The 21,179-nt window shown below is 36.1% G+C and overlaps 1 protein-coding gene across 2 annotated transcripts in view; it reads right to left on the bottom strand.

Annotated features, from left to right (window-relative positions):
• The window catches only part of GKAP1 (G kinase anchoring protein 1), a 26,542-nt gene continuing 5,363 nt past the window's right edge, over positions 1-21,179 (bottom strand). The window contains exons 5-12 of one of the 2 annotated variants that reach the window (XM_070938660.1): positions 14,065-14,197; positions 12,559-12,581; positions 9,511-9,660; positions 6,592-6,693; positions 4,291-4,354; positions 3,938-4,008; positions 2,322-2,399; positions 1-366 (exon numbers count right to left, since the gene is read on the bottom strand). In XM_070938660.1, the coding sequence (XP_070794761.1) occupies positions 319-366; positions 2,322-2,399; positions 3,938-4,008; positions 4,291-4,354; positions 6,592-6,693; positions 9,511-9,660; positions 12,559-12,581; positions 14,065-14,197 (669 nt within the window). In that variant the 3' untranslated portion in view covers positions 1-318. The remainder of the gene's footprint in view (positions 367-2,321; positions 2,400-3,937; positions 4,009-4,290; positions 4,355-6,591; positions 6,694-9,510; positions 9,661-12,558; positions 12,582-14,064; positions 14,198-21,179) is intronic. The other variant, XM_070938661.1, reaches the window with a different exon arrangement.

The following is a 21,179-nucleotide window of genomic DNA, read 5'->3' on the forward strand; positions in this document are numbered from 1 at the left end:
AAGAGCTATTAACTATTATTTATTTTTCAATGAAATTATACATACTAGAATAATAAAAATGACAATTTTTTGATTGATGAAAAACTAGATCTGCAGCATTAGAACACAGAGCATTAATGTAATTCATTTCCAACTTTAAACCAGAATAGCAGTATATTGAATTAACTGTTAGTTAATTAAACTTTAATCACTACCCCTCATCTCCCCCTCCCCGCCCCCCAAAACCTGCATAGTTAAGCAGTAGTATAAATATACATTTCTGCAAAACCCTGAAGATCAATATTCCTCTTTTTGGCTCTGAATTTAGTATAAAGGAAATCATCTGCCCTGGTCAGATTCTGAGTTTCTCTTCCCTTTTCTTCCACCCTGAAAAAACAGAAATGAAGGGATATTGAATTAATAATGGGAGGGAGAGGAGAAGGAGAAGAAAATACAATGTGTTTTTTAAAACGTCTGTACAGCACCAACAGGTACTGCTATTCTCACAAAAGCATACTAAAAAAGGAAATTCTCTCTTAAAAAACCCTCTTCTCAGCTGCTGACCTTTGTAATAAAAATTCAATCAAGTGAAGTTCAAGATACAGATAGTCCTCAAATTAAGACAATTTGTTCAGTGACTGTTCAAAGTTATGGTAGCATTGAACGAATGGTGCTTACAGCCGTCTCCCAAAGTTATAGCTGTTGCAGTGCCCGCTGTAAACATTTGATCAAAATTCAAGCACTTAACAGCTCACCTGCATTGACAACTGCAGGATCTATTCAACTATTGTCACCCATCTATCTCTGCTCTTTGGACCACTGTGCACAATAGCATTCCTTGATGGCAGTAGCATGGGGTTGAAGTAGAAGCCCTAGGCCAGGGATATCAAACTCGTGTCATCACGAGTGATGTATTGCAACTTTTTTCCCCCTTCGCTAAACCGGGCATGGGCGTGGCCAGCATGTCACACATTTGGCCCTCAAGCCACGTGTTTTGACAGCCCTGCCCTAGTTTAGCAGTTTCAGGTGGCAGCTACTGACCTCTCTACTTCAACCCCACCATTGCCAAGGATTGCCATCTCAAGTCCTGTGCTACAGTTAACTATCTAGCTTCACAGCCCCAGATACTCCCATATCCTGCTGGTCATGCTGCTCTGTGTTCCAATGGCTCTGTGTGCTGCTTTGTGCTCCGCTGCTCCTGCATTCACGCTGTACTCATTGGCCAATACTTCCTAGCTCTGTTTCCTTCCACCTACTGTTCCACCTACTATTGATGAGGGGCACCTGGCCTAGTCCTATGAAAAACAGCAGCCGGGCCTTCTTCCTGAGGTCTCTTTTCCTATTTTTAAAATATTGTGCACTGTATTCCCAAAGTTTTGACAGACTTCTGAGGCCTTCTAAATCCTCAAGAGAAAGGTATGGCTGCCATTCTCTAAAGTGCGTGGGCTGAGCACAGGATGGCAAGGCTGGTGAGCACAGGGCAGACAAGACTGGCAGCCTGGAATGACCAGCAGAGTACATGGTGGCAAACCAGAGGTGAAATGCTACTGGTTCGCGCAAACCGGTAGTGATAAAAACTACCGGTTCGGGCAAACCGGTAGTAAAAAATAATCTACTGGTTTGGTTGAACTGGTAGTTAAAAAGAGTTACCAGTTCTTCTGAACCGGTATTTCCGATGATCAGCTGTGTAGCGGGGTTTAGCTTTGCCAGAAAGCAGGAAATCCTGCTTTCTAGAGAAGCTAAATTGCGCGCCACAGCTGATCCCCCCTGCTTCTACTTACTTTCCCAAGCCTCCTTTTGGCACATACTGCGCATGCACATGTGTGCGCACAGCACACATTTGGTGCGCATGCGCGGCCAGCGAACCAGTAGCAAACCGGTTCGGATTTCACCACTGTGGCAAACCCAGGAAGGTAGCACAGTGAGCGGTGCACAGGATGGCAAGATCAGCAGAATGATAGGGCTAGTGGAGTGGAGTGGAGTGGAGTGGAGTGGAGTGGAGGGCGGCTAGGCCAGCAGAGGCTGCAAGGTGGACAAAAGGGCAGAGATGGCAGGGGGAAATAGGCATGTATGGGGTAATTGAAGAGAAGACGCCCTTTATCTTATTGAGCCTCAGAAGTCGAAAGCCAGAAATAGCTTGGACTGGGATGCTTATCCATGTTTAGAATAATCTATTCTATAATAATTCTTATATTCTTTCTATTCCCTGTAGTTCAGCAATTTCCAATCCATCAGAGAAGCATTTCAGTAGAGTAAGAAATTGCAACTGAAAAAAGGAATAAAAAAATTGGTTTTTAACAGCTTGTACTATTATTTAGTTTTATTATGTAGTTAAATATTACCTGGTATCTTGTTAATTCGGCTTGCAGTATTTTCACTTTAGATCTTTCTTGTTCCAATGCAGCATGAAGACTGGCAACCTTAAAGAAAGTCAAATAGTTACTCTAAAACAGATTTATTAAAACAAATTTTACATTTTTAATTAAAGTTATATTTTAAACAGGATGACATATATTCTATTAGAGTGAAAAATATAATTTGCTTTTATTATTTTACAAATTGAGCTTAGAGAGTGGTATGCTTTGGTGGTTCAGGCAGTGCATTAGGAATGGGAAGACAGGTTTTAGTCTTTTCTTAGGCACAGAAACCAGCTTGGTGACCTTGGGCCAGTCACTCCTTCTTAATCCTATACCAGAGTTAGGCTGTGCAACAAACTGGCTGAAATGTAAAACCTCTTGTGACAATTAGCATTGATTGTTTTGCAGTGTGGAGTAAATAAGAACAGTGCAAAACAGTGCAAAATTTTGTAATCAAATGGGACAAACACTAGGGGAAAATAATATTTTGTGTTGTTAAACATTAGATCTAATTCCTTGTTGGTAACTGTTCAAGAAAATGATTTCACAATTTAAACCATCTATGATAGCAATTGAAACAGAATTTTGAAAATTCCCTGGAATTATAATTGCAAATTATTTTTATGTCAGTATTTTTCTACAAGGATTCAATAGACATATTCTATTACAGGAACTGAAGCAGTTTCTACCACCTCATACTCGGAAAATGTAAGTCCTCTCTTAAGCATGAAAGTTGATTAGGTGACTCACTCTCTCCCAGGCCAACCTACGGTACCTTGCAATTGTTGCTGTGGGGAAAATATTGCTGGATATTACATATTTTCATTACCTTATATTACCTATATGAGGCTTCGCTTCACTGACTAGCTGATCTTCCCCATGGTCTTCATAAACAGAGGCCGTGTGGTACTATCCTAGAAGTGGGCGCTATTTAGGAGCAGTCACAATGACACAAAGCAGTCTCTGCCACTCTCAAAATGGCACCTGTTCTTGGGACAGCACCATGCGACCTCTGTATAGAAAGACCATGTGGCAGATCAGCCGGTTCTTCTTCCCAAAGGCTATCTTCAGAAAAAGTCAGAGAAACGAAATCTCATATAGATAATTTAAGGTAGTGAACATATCTAATCTCCGGTCTCCTATTTTTCCCACAACAACAACTTTGCAAAGTGGGTTGTCCTGAGTGTGTGTGACTGGCCTAAAGTCACCTTTTCATGCCTAAGGCAGGACATATACTTTCCTGATTTCTAGAATATGATGCATTGGTTCAGTTTCTGTAATAGAATATGCTGATTCTATGACAGGGGACAGAAGGCCCAAGGGAGTGGTACCCAGTGGGGTGGAAAGTGGACATGAGGTACCTCAAGGGGTAGGAGAGGCCCAGGGCAGGCCTCGTGAACTGAACAGATGCTGTCTTCACAAAAGAACATGTTGTTTTTAAGGATCTTACACTTCCTGGCCCTCAAGAATAGTGTTTGCTTGATTGCAGTTTAAGTGGGAAGGTCCTATTCTATGAATAGAACTTCCTCAGAATTCTTCCAACAATTATTCTGACTTGATAATTTACAACAATATATCAAGAAAGCCACTGAAATATTTACCTGTAAAGTTAACTCATTCTTAATACTCTGAGATTCATCAACCTGAAGGAGGATTTCAGCTTTATCTTTCACTATAAAGTCAAACAGAGAAAATGTTAAATCTATTTTCCACATCTTCAAAAATGGAGTAGAATGGTATGCCATCCCTGGCAAGCTAAAAAAGAAAGATGGTGGCCTGCACTAAGTTTAAGAGATCATAAGATTGCATAGATCTGCTCTAAGATAATAGAATACATATCGGTAGAATAGAACTATTTTTCTCAGTATTTTCCTAAACTGTTTCCAGATAGTTGAGTGATTGTACCAGTTCTTTTAAAAAAATGAAAAATTTGAAAACATATAGCAGTACTTACTTTCACCTTCTTGAAGCATTTTCAGTAGCTGTGCATTTCGTGCTTTTACTTCCTTGTATTTTGCCTGAATATTTTTTTTAAAAAAATAGTTAATACAAGTGATATATTTCACCAAGTTTGTTTCAACATAAGAGTATTAGCTGTTAGTTCACTTCTGTTAAATGCATTGAGGATTATAACTTTGAAATTGTAAATTCATTCTGCAATCTATGAGTTTCAGAAAATAAATATAATTGCACATTTAAAAAGTTCAATTTAGGAAAAAAGTCCAAAGATAGGATCTAGTAATGAAACAAAGGACAAGGAGAAAGACATATATCTATTATTGCCTTGAAATGCTGACCCTTGATTGCAATGTAACATGTATGACACAGAAAATCTGTTAATCATAAGAATAATCTAGAAATTCAGCATGTTTCCTCTTCTTCACATTAGGCTGTAGGTTATCCAGGGAAGAGCTGGAATATTTTCAAGGTAGCTTTCACTGCAAGATACAGGTAGTTCTTGCTTAACGACTGGTTGCTTAGCAATCATACGATGGACTCCCCATAAGATACTTGCACTACGATTTCAAAGTTCAGAGCAGCACATCCACCCACAGTCATACAATCACATTTTTCACATTTGGGCACTTAGCAACTGGTTCACCTATATGGCCATTTGTAGCATTCCGCAGTTATGTGACAATTTTTGGCTTTTGCTGGTTTTCAGCATGTACTTCTGGTTTCTGGCAAGAAACACAGATTCACTTAATAACCACTGCAAAACTGGTAAAATTGGGCGTGGTCAAGTTGACCCCAACAATATGACCGTACTTCTGGGTTCAAATTAAGGTTGTAAATTGAGGACTATCTGTATCCAATAGTACACTTATATAATTGAAACCTTTAATAAATTATTTCTATCTGCTTTTCTTTAAATGATTAACATTCCTACCATTGCAATGCTAAAATATTTAACTAAAATATTTGAGAAAACAAAAAAACAGATTGAGAAATGACTGGGTAGATTCACAAATCTCGAAACAAGTATTAAAAAGGAATATTTGGGCTATACAGGTAGTCCTCCAGTTATGACCATAATTGGGTCCAGAATCTTGTTTGTGAGATGCCACATAATCACTATGCTTAACAACCACATACTGGCTCTTGCAGTTGCAATCACTGGCAAGTCATCTGGGCGAGGTCCCGAACCTCCAGGGAGTAGTGAGGCAGGGAGAGGACCCAGATGTCCTGAATGTGGTAGGGCAGGAAAGCAGCTAGGTCTCCCACTATATCTGAGAGGCCTGGGTCCTCTCAGATATAGATTTGAGGTCTGTTTCTCCAGACCACCAAGGGACTTTCCCTCTAGATAAATTCTTCCATCCAGGAGGAACGGATCTCAAATTAGGCGAAAGCGCTCTACTGAACACCAGCATTCTGAGCCTTTCAGACCACTGGCATTTTCATTTTACTCTCCTCTCTGGAAGGCTCAGAAAGGATCTGGAACAGAAGAGAAAACAATACTGAACTCCAATGATCCAAAAGACTCAGAATGCTGATGTCTGCTAGTGTTCCTACAGGATTTGAGGTTTGTTCCTCCAGTATGAAAGAGGATTTATCTCACTGCATGGAGAAGAGGGAAATCCCTCAAAGTGCTGAGGAAACGAATGTCAAATCCAATGTCCCCCTGTTTGCAACCTTCCCTGCAAGATTTACTTATTTATTGCCCACCTTTATTATTTTTATAAACAACTTAAGGCAGTGAACACATCTAATATTCCTTCTTCCTATTTTCCCCACAATGATACTGTGATTGTGAGTTGCACGGAAAGAGAGTGACTGGCTCAAAGTTACCTTTCTGGGGGAAACCAGTAGAGAAGATTGCAATGATTATCATATGATCGCAGGACACTTGACAACCAGTCATAAATGCAAACTGGTTGCCAAGTGCCTAAAATGTGGCCATGTGACTGGGAGGGGCCTGGCATGACATTTTATGATGGCCAGAGGTGTTTTATGGGGTGTAAAACACCCATTCCAAAGCCTACTGTGAATGGTCATTAAAATACTGGTCATAAGTCAAAGACTACCTGTATTCAATTTTACACTTACAAAGCAGTATATTCCAGTATATTCCAGTTATATTTACTCCCGAGAAAACAATATATTCATTGCTAAAGAAGTAAAAATGTTTAGAATAACCGTAACCTACTTAATCAATAGTTTTAGACACATATGTTAAAAGCACTAAAAACCACCATGTTTTCAACTGAAGTTTTAATTACAGTTAATAAATTATGCTTCTCAGGAAAATACATACCTCCCATTGACTGATTACACTCTTTAATTGCTGGATTTCTGCATCTTTCTTTTCAAGTTCCAATTTTGATCTCTCTAGTCTTCCATCTTTTAGAAAAATACCCTATAAATCAAGAATTAAAGAATATAAACTTAAGGCTTATATCAGTTAGAGAAATATAAAATATTAGTAATTAATGCATTTTCAAATGCTGAAATATGCTCAGCGATGCTATACATCCTCATTTATTATGTCAGAATCATAACAGAACATCTTATATCAATAGAATTGATCAGATTAGCAAAATTCTGTCTTATTGTAACATGTTTACAGTACTTATGTGATTGTAGCCTGCCCTCGCATTGACTTTTTGCTCATGGAAAGGATACCTTTTCTCACTCTGTTTAAACAGAGATTCTGAAATTAAGAGGAAGCTTAGTTTGTGAATCTAGTTTACAAAGAATCAAATAATCCAGGGTTGAAAAATAAATCAATATATTTTTGTTTGTTTGCAAGAAATGCTAGCAGACAGATATAGAACAGGAAAGAATAGATTGCTTGTGTTAGTACATGTTATCCATAAATTGTGACTTTGCAGAATCCTAGATAATTATTCTGTATTAATTTAACCATTATATGGAAATTTTAGAGGTAACTAGACAATCTGTGAATGTTTAAATCATTGTTTCAGAGATATTCACCAGATTCCTCAATGACAATGACAGAGCTTCTAATGTACTAGCTTTACTGGAAAAGTTATTAAAAATTCTGGAAAATATTCAGGAAAATATCTATCTTGAAAATAACCCATGTTGAAATGTATAGCATAGTTAAACATCAGGAGTTGACAGAGAAATATTTTATGACAAGTTTCTATTATTTCATCAAATGTTTTATAACATTTGTCAAACTTCAATTCCACAGGAATCATGGATCCCAGATTTTGGATGCATTCTTTAAGTTCAGCCATTTGAGGTAAATTGATTCAAAAATTGTTACCCTACGATGCTCTGCTTTCTCTAGTTAAAGATTATAAATTGACAAACAGGAGACTTTTAATAGTATACTTGACAACCCATAACTCACTGGGTCATCATTTCAGAGATATTTCCTTACCTAACCAGATAAATCAGAATCACCAAGGGTGGACAAAAACAGCAGTTGCAATGAGAACAACTTCCAATTTCCTGCTGGCTTCTCCATTGACTTCGCTTGGGGAAAGTTGGTAGGGAGCATCGAAAAATATGACCGAAATGACTGCAGAGGTGCTGCAATGGCCACAATTTTGCCAACAGAACTGGTCTGAAGATCCTCCAAATTTTAATCCAATGGGATTGAATGTAATGCAGTAATGGATTCTGGACTTTGGATGCATTCTTTTTAAGTTATCTCATTTGAGGTACAGATAGTTCTCAACATGAGCCCACAATCTTGATCATAATTCATGACGATCATAAAGTGGGTCAGAGCCGAGCTTACCTTTTTTTGCTAGGTCCTTAAGCAAACATAGTGGCTGTAAAGCAAATGCAACTGTAAAGTGAATGTGGTAGTTCTTAAGCAAATATCATGATCACTAAGCAAACACATTGTTTGCTATTGGATGGTCTTTGCTGGAAACTAGAAGTAAATACTGGAAATCAGCAAAAACCAGAAAAAAATTAGATAATGTGATTGTGGGATGTTGCAAATAGCCATAAATGCAGTCCAGCTGTCAAGTGCCCAAAACCAGAAAAAAAATTTCCAGAACAGAATCTGGGTTGTCAAGTCCCATTTTCAGGATCCATTGGAACATCAAGCAGTTGCTAAGTGACCATATGTAAGTTGAGGACTACCTGTACCTTGAGTCACAAATTGTTGCCCTAAGATGCAGCCTTCTGTCCATAGAATGTTACAATAGACAGCAGAATTTTAGTAACACACTGGACCACCTGAGACCTGTTGGGTCGTCTTTTCAGAGATTATTTCCTTACCATATTCCTCAATGCTTTCAATAATTGCTGAACTTCTAATGCATTATCCTCACTACTAAAGTTGGGATCACATTCAGAGATGTAGCTGCCTTGAAAATAGCCCATGTTGAACTATATAGCACAGTCAAACATCAGCACAGAAATGTTTAACTACATTTTGCATTATATCATAAACTTGTTTTATGATAATTTTATGTCATCAAATGTTTCACAAAATAAATTTGTCAAATATCAATTCCACTAGAGTCAGGGGTCCTGGATTTTGGGTGCATTCTGTAAGTTACCCAATTTGAGGTACCTTGATTGAAAAATTTCTGCAACAAAAAACAGTATCATATACTGTTTCGTTCACTTAGAGATTACAGAACAAAAATTTCTAGTATATAGAAAGATTATTGACAGGTGTTTTTGAAGGAACAAATATGCAGGTTCAATTTAAGACAGGTTCAAAATTGATCTTCTGTCAGACTTGGCCAGGCAGTAAGAATATCCTAACCAATATTAACATTAGCTTTCCTGAGCATCTAAAATATCTTTTGTTGTCATTGCCAGATATATGAAAATAACAATTCTATTTTATTTGTGGACTTTTCTGTAACATGACAAACAAGCTATTAATTTGTTTTGTATTTATTTAAAATATTTTTATCATGCTCTTGAAATATAAAAGCTCCAGAGTAATTTAAGTAAGATTAATAGATACAGTATTCTGTCTATATATTTGACACAATAAAAACAAAGATGAAGAAAAGAGAAGGAGAACAAGCAAAACCATGGCCCATTCTTAAGGTGACGTAATTGCTTGTCAGATACTTTCCAATATCAAGAAATTTACTGATTTTTTTGGCAAGTCTTATGCTGCTTCTGTTTCTCCTTTGAGTTGTTTAGTATAATCAATTTTGACTCCTCTAATTCATCTATACTCCTTAAACTGCTGATATTATATGTATTTAATTCCTCTTAAATATACCTGTGTGCGGTCACAAAATGTACTGTTATCTATTCCATAATCTGTGATAGGCTCCCTTCTTTTTTCTTTATTTAGAATTTTATGCATATCATCTTCCAGTCTATTGAAGAATTCGCCATCATTCAAGAGAGTATGTGGCGAGTTCAATTCCTGTAAAGAAACTATAATTAACTTCTAACAAAAACCACCCAGCAGCTAGACAATAATTGTTTTAAGGCTCATGGATCAATTTCAAAACAGAAGTTATAAATTCTTATCAAGAAATCCTATGCTCATGGATAGATTTAAATATAAACTGTCACTGTTGATCAAGTTGTAATAATTCCCCACGCTATTAGATAATAGGATACGATAAATGTGTCCAACTGCATTTGAATGTAATGCTGAACTATGTAATAAGCCTTAAAGCCACGTATGTGTCCTCTGTTGTTTTATAGCTTTCCATCTATTTTAGATAAGCTACCTAAAACAAGAGTTCTCAAATTATACTGTGACCCCCTAAAAGAAAAAATGAATTTGTGGAAGCAAGGTAGAACCGCTCTTAAAATTCACCCTGCGCTTTGTTATAGGCTTATCAGGGCAAAACAAGAGTGAATTTTGACAGCACTTCTGCTTTGCTGCTACGATACTAAGCCTGATCAGCTTTCAAACCAAAACAGAAATTTTGCACCTGCTCCCAAGCTGCTCATGATCTCCTTTGGGGGAGTAATGATTTGTTTGAGAACCAATATCCTAAAAAGTACAGGTGGTCCTTGACTTATGACCACAATTGGGACCAGAATTTAAATTGCTAGGAAAGGTGGTGGTTAAGTGAATCATGCCCAATTTTATGACCGTGTTTGCCACAGTTGTTAAGCAAATAACTTCAGCTATTAAGTGAATCCAGAGTTCCCCATTACTTTGCTTATCAGAAGCTGGTTGAGACTGCAAATGGTGATCACATGACCCTGGGATGCTGCAACTGTTATAAATACATGCTAGTTGCCAAGCATTCAAATTTTGACTGTCTGACCAAGGGGATACTGCAATGGTTGTAAGTGTGAGGACCGGTCATAAGTAATTTTTTCAGTGCCACTGTAACTTGGAAATGTCATTAAATGAATGGTTGTTAGTCAAGGATTACCTGTAGCTAACATTAACTCTAATTTGTTGAAATGAACCAGTGAACTAACCAATGATTTTAAGCCTCTATGACTTGTTTAAGGTCTCATTAAATTCAATCATAGTTTGTCTTCTAAAACTGAATTGAAAATAGGTCTTGAATTGCTCACAAGCTATATTGATGTAAAACTCCTAATCCAAATGGAGCAAGGTTTGCTTATGTAATATTTGGCATGTGGCCTCCAGTAAACAAGACATATATAATTATTAAGAAACAGCCCTCAAATAAGGAAGAAAAAAGTAGTGGTGAATCAATAGAAAGGTAAGGCATGAGCAAGCATAATGGATAAACAACTAACTGGAGTTTGGGATTATTATTTTGGACCTTAAGAAACCCTATTTTTTATTACAAATTTATTCAGAAAAATATTTAATCAGTCATTAGTCAAACTAAAGAATGTATAAGAAACAGAACTAAACAATTTGTATTGCTATTCATTTAATTTACCGTGAACATTTTAAAAAAATAATTCCTATCTTTCTGGATTCTCAGTTATCTACATTCTCTGAACAAAAATGTGGTTTGGAATATTTGAGGTCATAATGGAATGTAGTTTGCTGGATTCCCAGGAAAGAGGAGGTGTATTCCAGATAAATAAGAGACAGCTCAGTCCTGTTATTTTGTGTTAGAGAAAGCTGCTCCCTAAAAGTTCAGAGTTCACAAGTGGTGAAGAGTTCACAGAGTATATGATAGATGCAGATATTCAAATACTTAGTCTGGCAAGACTCTGTCTATGGTGGAAACATAAAAAACTTAACTAGGAAGAATAACTACATATTCTTGGTTTTAGGCCTCAGAGGTGCATTCCTGCAGCGTACTGATTTCAGGCCTTTAGAATGGTAGCATTCACTAGCTTTCTAGCCTTCCTCCCCTAGGAAACTACATGGCAATTATTATTTCTCATGATCGCTCAGAAGGTCCCTTCTCCAAATTACATTAGTTGATGAAGCAACCTTCCAAAGATCACAAGAATGGAACCCACTTGTGGGATTGTACGAGGTGGCCTTGATGGAAGACCATGCTCCACATCGACTGGGCATGCCTAAAGCTGCGGAAAAAAGGCAAAAATACCGTAAGTGGACCAAGATTGGGGGGGGGAGGCTTTATTCCCAAGGCTCAACAACCCACATGATAGCAGGGACAACCTGGATTGCAGTCATTGAGCATAGCAATCAAATGGATGTCTTCTTAATGACTGAGATTCCAGTCCCAATTGTAGTCATAAATTGAGGACTATCTGTATATCAAACTGTAGAGGTACAGGGAATGGCCCTGAACAACAGGAGGAAGAACTGCTATCAAGGCAGTGGTCAGGTAAGAAAGGCTTGAGACTGGGCCAAGAAAATAATGTGAGAAAACATCTCAGACAAGCCCTTCCCTAGTTCACATGAGGATAAAGTGAAAGAGGGGAAGAATATTCAAATTTGCAAGATTCTGTTACCATAGCTGTTACAATAAAATTAATCTGGACCTATAAAGTGTTCATTTATTAGTCTAGTCCAGGGGTCCCCAACTCCTGATCAATGGACTGGCACAGGCTGCAGCATGCCAGAAACAGGGCTGCGCCAACAAGAAAAGCTCCATACACGGGATGCAGGCAGCACACGAAACCATGCCCACTCTGGTCCACGGAAAAACCTTTCTCCATGGAACTGGTCCCTGGTGTCCAAAAAGTTTGTGGGGCCACTGGTTTAGTCCATCTTGTTGGGCTGAAATAAAGTATTTCTCTGGGCTATTGAGAACAGGACTGTTATATAAAAGAAAGTATTCAGCAGTAACTTGCCATACATAATTGAAAAAGTTATACAAAATAGCAATCAAAAAATTAAAAGCATGTCACTTAGACATTTAGAATAATTAATGTCATGTTAAACTCAAGAACTTACCTCTTGCCTTTTGGGTAAATGATCTGAAACATGAGAAATATCACAGGTAAAATTTTTAAATAAATCTGAAGGTCCCCCTCAAAATCAGATATCAATACCATATATTTACAAAAATTATAAAACAAGATACCCTGAATTTAAATTTCTTGTTTCTTGATTTAGCAGTTTCTTGAGTCTAAACATTAACCATACAAATAGGAATACTAGAGAGTACCCGGAGTAGTATTTTTGCACACTAACTGTAGAGGAAATAAAGACGTTTTGAACCTTGGTCTCCAATCTCTTTTTCTTACTTTCACTGAAAATATGAGTGGGCATCGGGCAAGAGGTTAAAAACTCCAGAATTCAAGAAAATAGAATTTTGGCCTCCTCTACTGAAGATGTTTCCAATTCAACTAAATTTCCAGCATCCTTGTGTTTTTATTTAAATTCTAATCCATTAATCAATTTGATTCTTCCCTCCCATCAAGATCTCTGTTAATTTTCTTAGCTCTTAAAAGTTAAATGTCCTTCAACATCTACCCCTACCAATCAACACAAACCAAAAGACATTTGCTAAAAAAAGGTTTTGTTTCTGAATTTTTTAAAACATAAACTGCCTTTATCTTGAGGAATGACCTTAGATGGAAAGAAATCATCAACCTGATGATTTGCCAGGAATTCTCGGCACCTTTCAAAAGCATAAACTGTTATATCTTCCTAAACCATTTTTCTAGGTCAAGGATTACATTCTGCACTGACTTCTGAACTCCTGGATGACAGAAGGTTCACTCAGGTTCAATTGCTCTAAACTTTAAATGATGATCCATAAAGTAATAATGATAATAACTGTCTCCTCAGTTGTCCATAATCTTCCCAACTCCAAGTAATATATGCAATGTAGTATATGGCTGCCTTTGAAGAATAACTAGAAGCTGCAAGGCATGGAATCCCTGTTCATAATCCCCGACATGGAATCTGTGTTCATATCATATTACAGTACTTTCCACAAGCTTCTCTGGGTGCTTTCAGATTAGGACTGAGTTACTGCCTTGAATTTTAAAGGGATGCCAGCAGAATTAGCTTGGGAATGCTCTTATATGCTTTTCAGTAGAAGGTGGAGAAGGGCATTCAAGGAGGATGGGTCAAAGTGCATTTTCCTCTCTTTATTACATTCAATTAAGTGGCCTTAATTAGAAGACAGTGTGTGTAATTCATATGTGTTATGATCACCAATTATCACTGTTTCAGCATTTTTTATACTTAATCTATTAGTTGTTAAAAGTTTCTTAGTGGGAAAAAAGTGGGACGTACATGCCATGATTGATTACATGAATACAATATGTGAAACATGTAATATTTTACAACTAACAGCATTTTCAGTAATTTTAGTATTTCCCATTAACTTCCTGAATGCAATTCTTTTTAATTGCCTTATAAATCAGTTTCCCCAACCTGGCAAAAGTTCTAATTTTAAGGACTGTTCTGAGCATCTATTCTGGTTCACAATTTAAAATAAAAACATACCTATGTTAGAATCAGACTGAAAATCTTTTAAAGACACTGTGAGAGGTTTGTCTTTTCCTTGATGAAATTTTCGTTTTTCTTTTTTATGTATAGCCTTTGATGGAAGAGATGTATTTTCAACATGTTCATATTCCTATAACAGAATAAATATATACATATATATATATATTTCTAATTATTTCAAAATGTATATAGTACACTTGTATCAAAACAAAATTAAGCATAAAAAGGGAATAAAACATCTAACATTTTGATTGATACAATTTATTATTTTTGGATATTTCTCCAAATAGGTGAACTCTATTTAGCATTATACAATGAACTGTATAACATTATATAACATTAGTATAAACATTATTTTCTTAATTTGCTATTCACTTAATTGTCCCAAATGCTTTTATCCTTCATATGAAGTAGCTCTAGTCCTGCCTTAGGCATGAAAGCCAATTGGGTGACTTTGGACCAGTCATTCTCTCTCTCAGCCCAACCCACCTCACAGGATTGTTGTTGTGGGGAAAATAGGAGGAGGAAGGAGTATTAGGAATGTTCGCTGCCTTGAATTACTTACAAAGTAATAAAAGTGGGATAAGAATCTAATAAATGAATAACTTAAAATATGATTCTACAGTTTTACTGTCATGAATGTATTTCTTCAGTGAATAGAAATGATCTTACTCACAGGGCTGAACAATTCAAATTTATCTTATATATCTTAAATACTATATATCAATTAGTCTAGCATTCTGTTGCCATAGTATCCAGCTAGATCCCACTCAAGAAATAAAAGCAGGATGTAAGCGTCAACATGAGTAGCCAATAATAGTTTTAACATCCATTAGTTTCTCTAATAAATTGCCTAAATTGTATTTTTTGTATTGTTGAATTCCATAGATTAACCAAAATTTGTAGACTATAAAGAAGAAATGTGAAATTAAATTATTTGTGGATCCAATAGTTTAGCTTCATTGTATATTATTGGGTTCTAAGGAACTATGAGGGTTCATAATAATAATAAAAATGATCAGGCAGCTATAGGCAAAATGAAACCACGGTCAAAACTTCTACCAGACTTTGTGCTTCATTTTTCCTGGACAAATACACAGTGTGCTTCAAAGTTTGAGAAACGTTGTGTCGGAGAGAGACTGTCCAAGCCAGGGGAAGGAGTCAAATTGAGAATTAACCTAGATTCCCTACATGGCCCAAGAGACCGAAGTCTGACCCCACCCTTTGAATGCCATTGAACTTTATCTAGTCTCACCCAGATGCAAACTATGAGAAGATTCCTGAGAAGTCTGTGTAATTCTAATAGGCTTGAGCAATAAAACAATTGAACTCCTTTTAAAACTCTAATTGAGTCTTGTTATTCGCAACTGATATACTATAATGTATTACTAAAAATTTAATAATTTACTTATAAAAAGTGGTCTGTTTAAATATTGATTGTAGAAACATAAAACCTGTATAATCATTAGTCATATTAATGGGCCATATGAAGGGGGCTTACACATCACTCATCATAGGGGTCACAATACCACAATGTTTAAGAATCATTCTTCTAATTTTTTATTTATTCTTTTTATTGGAGCAATTTATAAATGCTGTCAAATAGAATTATTCTATATAAAACACAACCTTTCTGGACTACATTGGGGAAGATATAAACAGAAAAGGTACATGTTGTCTTCTCTTATAATGCACAATTAGTTTTACTTCTGGTCAAAATATTTGAAGAAAATATGAAAAACACCCAAGTGTCTCTTACAATGAATCCTGCTGTTGGCTTATTGTCCATATTTCTTCTGGCATATAAATTGAGGCAACATAAGAAACTGATTGTTTTTATTGTTGAAAAATTTGTTACAGCAAGACACTGAAAGCTATTCAACATCTTTCATTAGAGCAGTGGCATTTAGAAGCATGAGAAATTGCTATGGGTGAAAAACTGATAACAACAAAGAACTGAGCATGGAAGTCTGTATTTCTCCACAAGAATCTAGTTTACAAATCTGGGATTGCTTGGTGATGTGCCAATGAAGTAGTAACCAGTTACAATTGTGCTTAGCTTGCAAATCTAGGAAAATTCAACTGGGAGCTACAATCTGCAAATTTAGAACTTCAATTTCTCATATTTTTTATGATCATTTTTGATTTTGTATTTTCTGATTTTTTTTAAAGAAGAATCCAGATAACTTGCAATATGTACAGGGAAGTTCAACAAAAATGGCTAGGAAATTTTAAAAATCTATAAATAAAAATCTCTTTAAATAAAAAAAGAATCAGTTGTCTTTGACAAGAGAAAGGCTGAACAAAAATATGAAAGCATCAAGTACCTGAAACCTGTCACTCAAAAAGTCAATCTATTTTCTGTAACTCCAGATTTTAACTGAACATCAGGAAAAGAACTCGTTTAAGGACAATTCAGTAATGAATGTTCAGTGAGGTAGAGAGCTTTGTGTCTTTATCTAATTCAAGCAGGGTATGGATAGCTACCAATTAAGGATACTTTAATTTTTGCATATAATAATTGTTTGCCTTACACAGCTCAAACAGCTCTTTTAACTCTTTCAATTCTATGCTTTAATACACATCACTTAAAAAAGTTAGAAAAGAAGCAAAGGTGTCCAGTAGGTAGCATCTTAATAAACACGGACACTAACAGCCAAATGGCTGCTCACAGATATATCCAGTGAGAATATCAATGTTGCCAGAGTAGAAGCATTGAGGTTTTTCTTGGGGAAAGAACAAAAACATGTCAATTATACATGCCCAGATTTATTTTGGTTCTTACAAGAAAAGAGGATTATAAAGAAAAATGTTATCTACACATCTGAATGTCCTGAATGTTTCTGAGAGACTTTGAGAGCTTTACATACATCCAGAGTATGCCTTCTCTCCTGGTTCAACATGATGGACAAACTCCAAAATCTTAGCTGTAATCACCTCTTTGCAATAGTAAGCTGTAACCCTTCCCTAATAGCATCATTCAGAAAACAGAAGAAATATGACATCTGATAATTTTTACCTTTTCTCTTATGACAAAAAAACAAAAAGGTCTAGTGATTTCATAGCTGTTTAATGTGTTTCCATCTAGGTGCTTTAGACGTCTGTAAAACTCGTCTCACCTACTTGTGCCTTAAATATGTGCTGTTCAATCTTCAGTCATGAAGGTTCAGCCATTCTGAATCCAGATGGAAGAAAGGACCTTGGCCAAATATCTTGCAACTGGCAGCTGCTTCATTCCTGTTGATATGAGTCTTTGCAGTTACATTGTCACCAATATCAGCATATGCTTGCCCCTCAGCCCAAACAGGAAAGCCAGTAGTTCTTATCACTTTACACTATGGGAATCTGAGGTAGGTGCCCTGTTTTGTGCCAGTAAGCCCTCCCAATATATATTCCTCAGCTTTTGATACTAATATTTCTTTTACTCTGTTATTTCTTCCCCTTAAGGGAATTGTTCTTCTCAAAAACTGTTGATGTCCATCATGTCAGAGATGTTTTCACTTAGACAAGGCTCTGATGAGTAGCACTTGTAGCACTGAAAGGCAATGCTCCATTTAGGTGATGATGCTTTGGTCTTGATTCCCTGCCAATGAGGGCAGGAAAACGAGGTATAAAATACAGGATGTGAGAACTGCTCTAATTGCAGAGCTATCTTCTTCAAGGAAACTGTGGAATCTGCTATATTTTATTGAAACACCATGAGATTCCCAATGTCCAAGGTGTGAATTTAAGATGGACAGGAGTTTTGTAACTATCTTGGAAGCTGAGGAGAACTCAAAAGGGTGAGGATGTGCACTGAAATGTATTTGATATATAAACCAGAGAAACTTGCAATGTCTTCAAAGGGTGGAACTATGTAGTTAGGCCTCTATGAGATCACCAAAGTGATAAAGTCTCCTTTCAATACAGCACATTTGAATGATCTGAACATCTCCATACAAACTGATGTGACTTTACATGCTTCTTGAGGCCTTTAGAATCTAATATGACTCTTCCAGTCCATTTTCTTGGGACTAAAACAAAAATTGAATATATGCCTGAGATCCTGTTGTTTGAAGGAAGTGCTGCTTATCAGATGAATGGCACTTTTATTCCTTTTAAAATTTTAAAGACAGGAAAAACATTTTGAATTTTTGAAAACAGTTCAAAAGCACAATCCTCCTTGACAGTGCATAGGCTCAGTGATCCAACATAAACACTTCACAGGAGACTACAAACTACTAGAATCTTTCCTACTACTAAGTGTAGGGTGTCATGCTACGTTCTATCATTTATTGTAGTATCTTGAGGAAGCAGGGTTTGGGGTTGGGTTTTATTCTTGCTGCTCATTTTATCTTAATTTTATTATATTGTTTAACCCAGTAGTTTTTATATTTTTCATTACATGTTCATAAGAAAGGAAAATAATTATTGGGTGATTATGAGCATAAAAATTATCTAACCTTAAGTGAAAGGGTAAAATTCTCTACCATGTTCACTATTTCTCCTTCTTGGCTGAGGTGAAATGGAGCAAAAATAATTCTAGTCATTTCTTGGGTCTTCTTATACTCTCTTTATCTTATATTTCAACATGCATGTCATGAAGAAGCTCCAAAGACACTATGCCCCATCAGGGAGAATAATTTGGTAGTTCTTTAGTAAGAAATTCTGCCACATCATTAGTTCTCATAGCTTTTGCAGCAGCTTATATGATATCACCACATAGGAAACTCAATCTAAAAGTCTGGCACTGCCTTCTAGGAAGAAAACCCAGTCATGAATGTCTCCTCGGCTGCAAGAAAGCAGTTCCTTCTCTGAAAAGAAAAATGTATTACAATTGTTGACTTAATGACTAAGTCTGAAGTTTACAGGATTTGAGGACAAAAGCTTCCTGTCATCAGAATTCCTTATGGCCTCATTTTTATCCTTGAAACCCATGGTACCCGAACCCATCACAGCTACTAGAAAATTGATCACAATCTACAGTTATTAGGTGGATACCTATGGGGTTTCTTAGATTGGTAGAGGATAATTTGATCAAGAGAGGCTTACTCTACTGTCTATAAGGAAGATAAGGACCTAAGGAATTGATTTCTGAAGAACTGTGCTTCTCCAACTGCCCCTTATAGTGTCTTTTCATCATTCAGATAATGTATAAATAGTTATTGAATGCTGGAAATTCTTGTAGAGAATTCTTTTCTGGGAAACAAAATTTTATTGGAAGCTGAAATTGCATCTCAGATGACTCTACATCTTCCGAAAGAAAAACCATCATGTCTGGAATCGCCTCATCAGAAAGCATTTAGAATTTTCACTCTCTTATCTATTGGAAATATAAGAGAATTTGGGGAGCAAATCAAAAGGAACCCCAAACAAGAGACAAAAAAAAAAAAAAGAGAGACATTGTTGGGCTAACTAAACTACTGGATCAGTTATGCAGCAATTTTGCTGTTAGAGCCTCTTTGTATCTGCAAGTTGAATTGTGATCAGCTAGGGTTTTTAATCTTCTAACCTTATCAGTTCCTTCATGGTAGGTGGTTTATCCAGTCTTATGGCCCTGAGTGGAAGAATCCCTTATCTCAAATGAAAAAGGGCAGAGCCGCTGCTCAAAAATGTTTCCCAAACAAATCCTCTCTTTCTATCTATTTCCAAATACAATCCAGTTAGTATTAGTATTCTGAATATGTTTATCAGTATCCCGACTAAGTACATTTATCACTAACTCAGCAGAGCCACAGTAACTGGTCACTTTGCCATCCGGACCTTCTTCTTCATCACAGCCAACAGCAGTGACACTTTATTGAATGAACAATCAAAGCACATAGGTTTTGCTTCCTTTTTCCTTGTCCTGACTTTGGACTTATCTCCAACCCTACCCTGTGATTGGAAATTCCTGTTTGCATTCCTAAAATACATGCAGGAGAAGTACATGTTTTGATTTCCTCCTTGGAAGGTCTATTATACTATTGTAAATTCAAGCCCCAATTCATCCCTCATAGCTTACACTGAATTCTTCTTAGCAAAAAGGTATTTTAAAGAGAGAAAATGATATACTTAGGAAATGTTTATAGGTACATTTTTTAAAAATTAAGATTCTTTTTAAAGGTAGGTAGGTAGGTAGGTAGGTAGGTAGGTAGGTAGGTAGGTAGATAGATAGATAGATAGATAGATAGATAGATAGATAGATAGATAGATAGATAGATATTTGAGTATTTCTATTATGCTGGGAATACTTTTCCTACTAAAACAGAAGTCAACCTTATTACAATATTATTACAGACTCTTATAATTTATTTTTACAATCAGTTATATAATTAGCAATGGAACCCCTGCCACCCTTATTTTGAACTGTGATCTAAAATTAGAGAAGATCTAATTACATTTTGTTACTCTAATTCCAATACCATACTGGAAAACAATTCTTTTATAGATTACTTTCTTCTACATGGGACATTAGAAACTGATAGATAATTGTATTTTCTTCAAGCACCTGAAGAATCCACTGCTATATGGAATAAATCAGAAAGGGCTCAATACATTTGTAATAGAAAGGCAGTATCACCAGTTTTCAGGAACAAGTTTCACACTGTTGTATATATTTTATTCATCTTTCCCCTGCCCTAAACAAAAATTGTAGTTTGTTGTTCCCAGACAAATTAAACCAGAAGGCAGTGTTTGTTGTTGTTTATAGATCCTGATTTTTTTGGACAACCAAGCAGAATCCCAGATGTAACAGAAAGCTATAATTTCTTCATTTCTTAATTCTAATAATTAGAACAAAACCAAAATGAGAAGAATGTAGGTGTACAAATGCACAGCTGACTAATATGTTAGTTCTAATTTATGGTTCTATGATTTGATTAGTATTTTTCAGATGAAATGATAAATGCCTATAGTTTACTGATAAATCTGCTTAGTATACACTTTGTTTAAATTGAAATTATATAATTTAGATTAATATTTTATCAATTGATTCAGGCATTTTATAATTAGTTTTCAATTTGATAACACTATATTTTAATATAAGCTATGACAAAAGATTAATGATTCCTTCTCTTCTGATGTTTTTATATTCTCACACATAATTTTTGTCAAGGATGCTTCAAAACAACATTGAGGTTAGATTGGTAAGC

Source organism: Pituophis catenifer, unplaced genomic scaffold (genome assembly GCF_029215685.1).
Source record: "Pituophis catenifer annectens isolate HBS135680 unplaced genomic scaffold, rPitCat1.0.hap2 SCAF_2, whole genome shotgun sequence".
Taxonomy (NCBI): Eukaryota; Metazoa; Chordata; class Lepidosauria; order Squamata; family Colubridae; genus Pituophis; species Pituophis catenifer.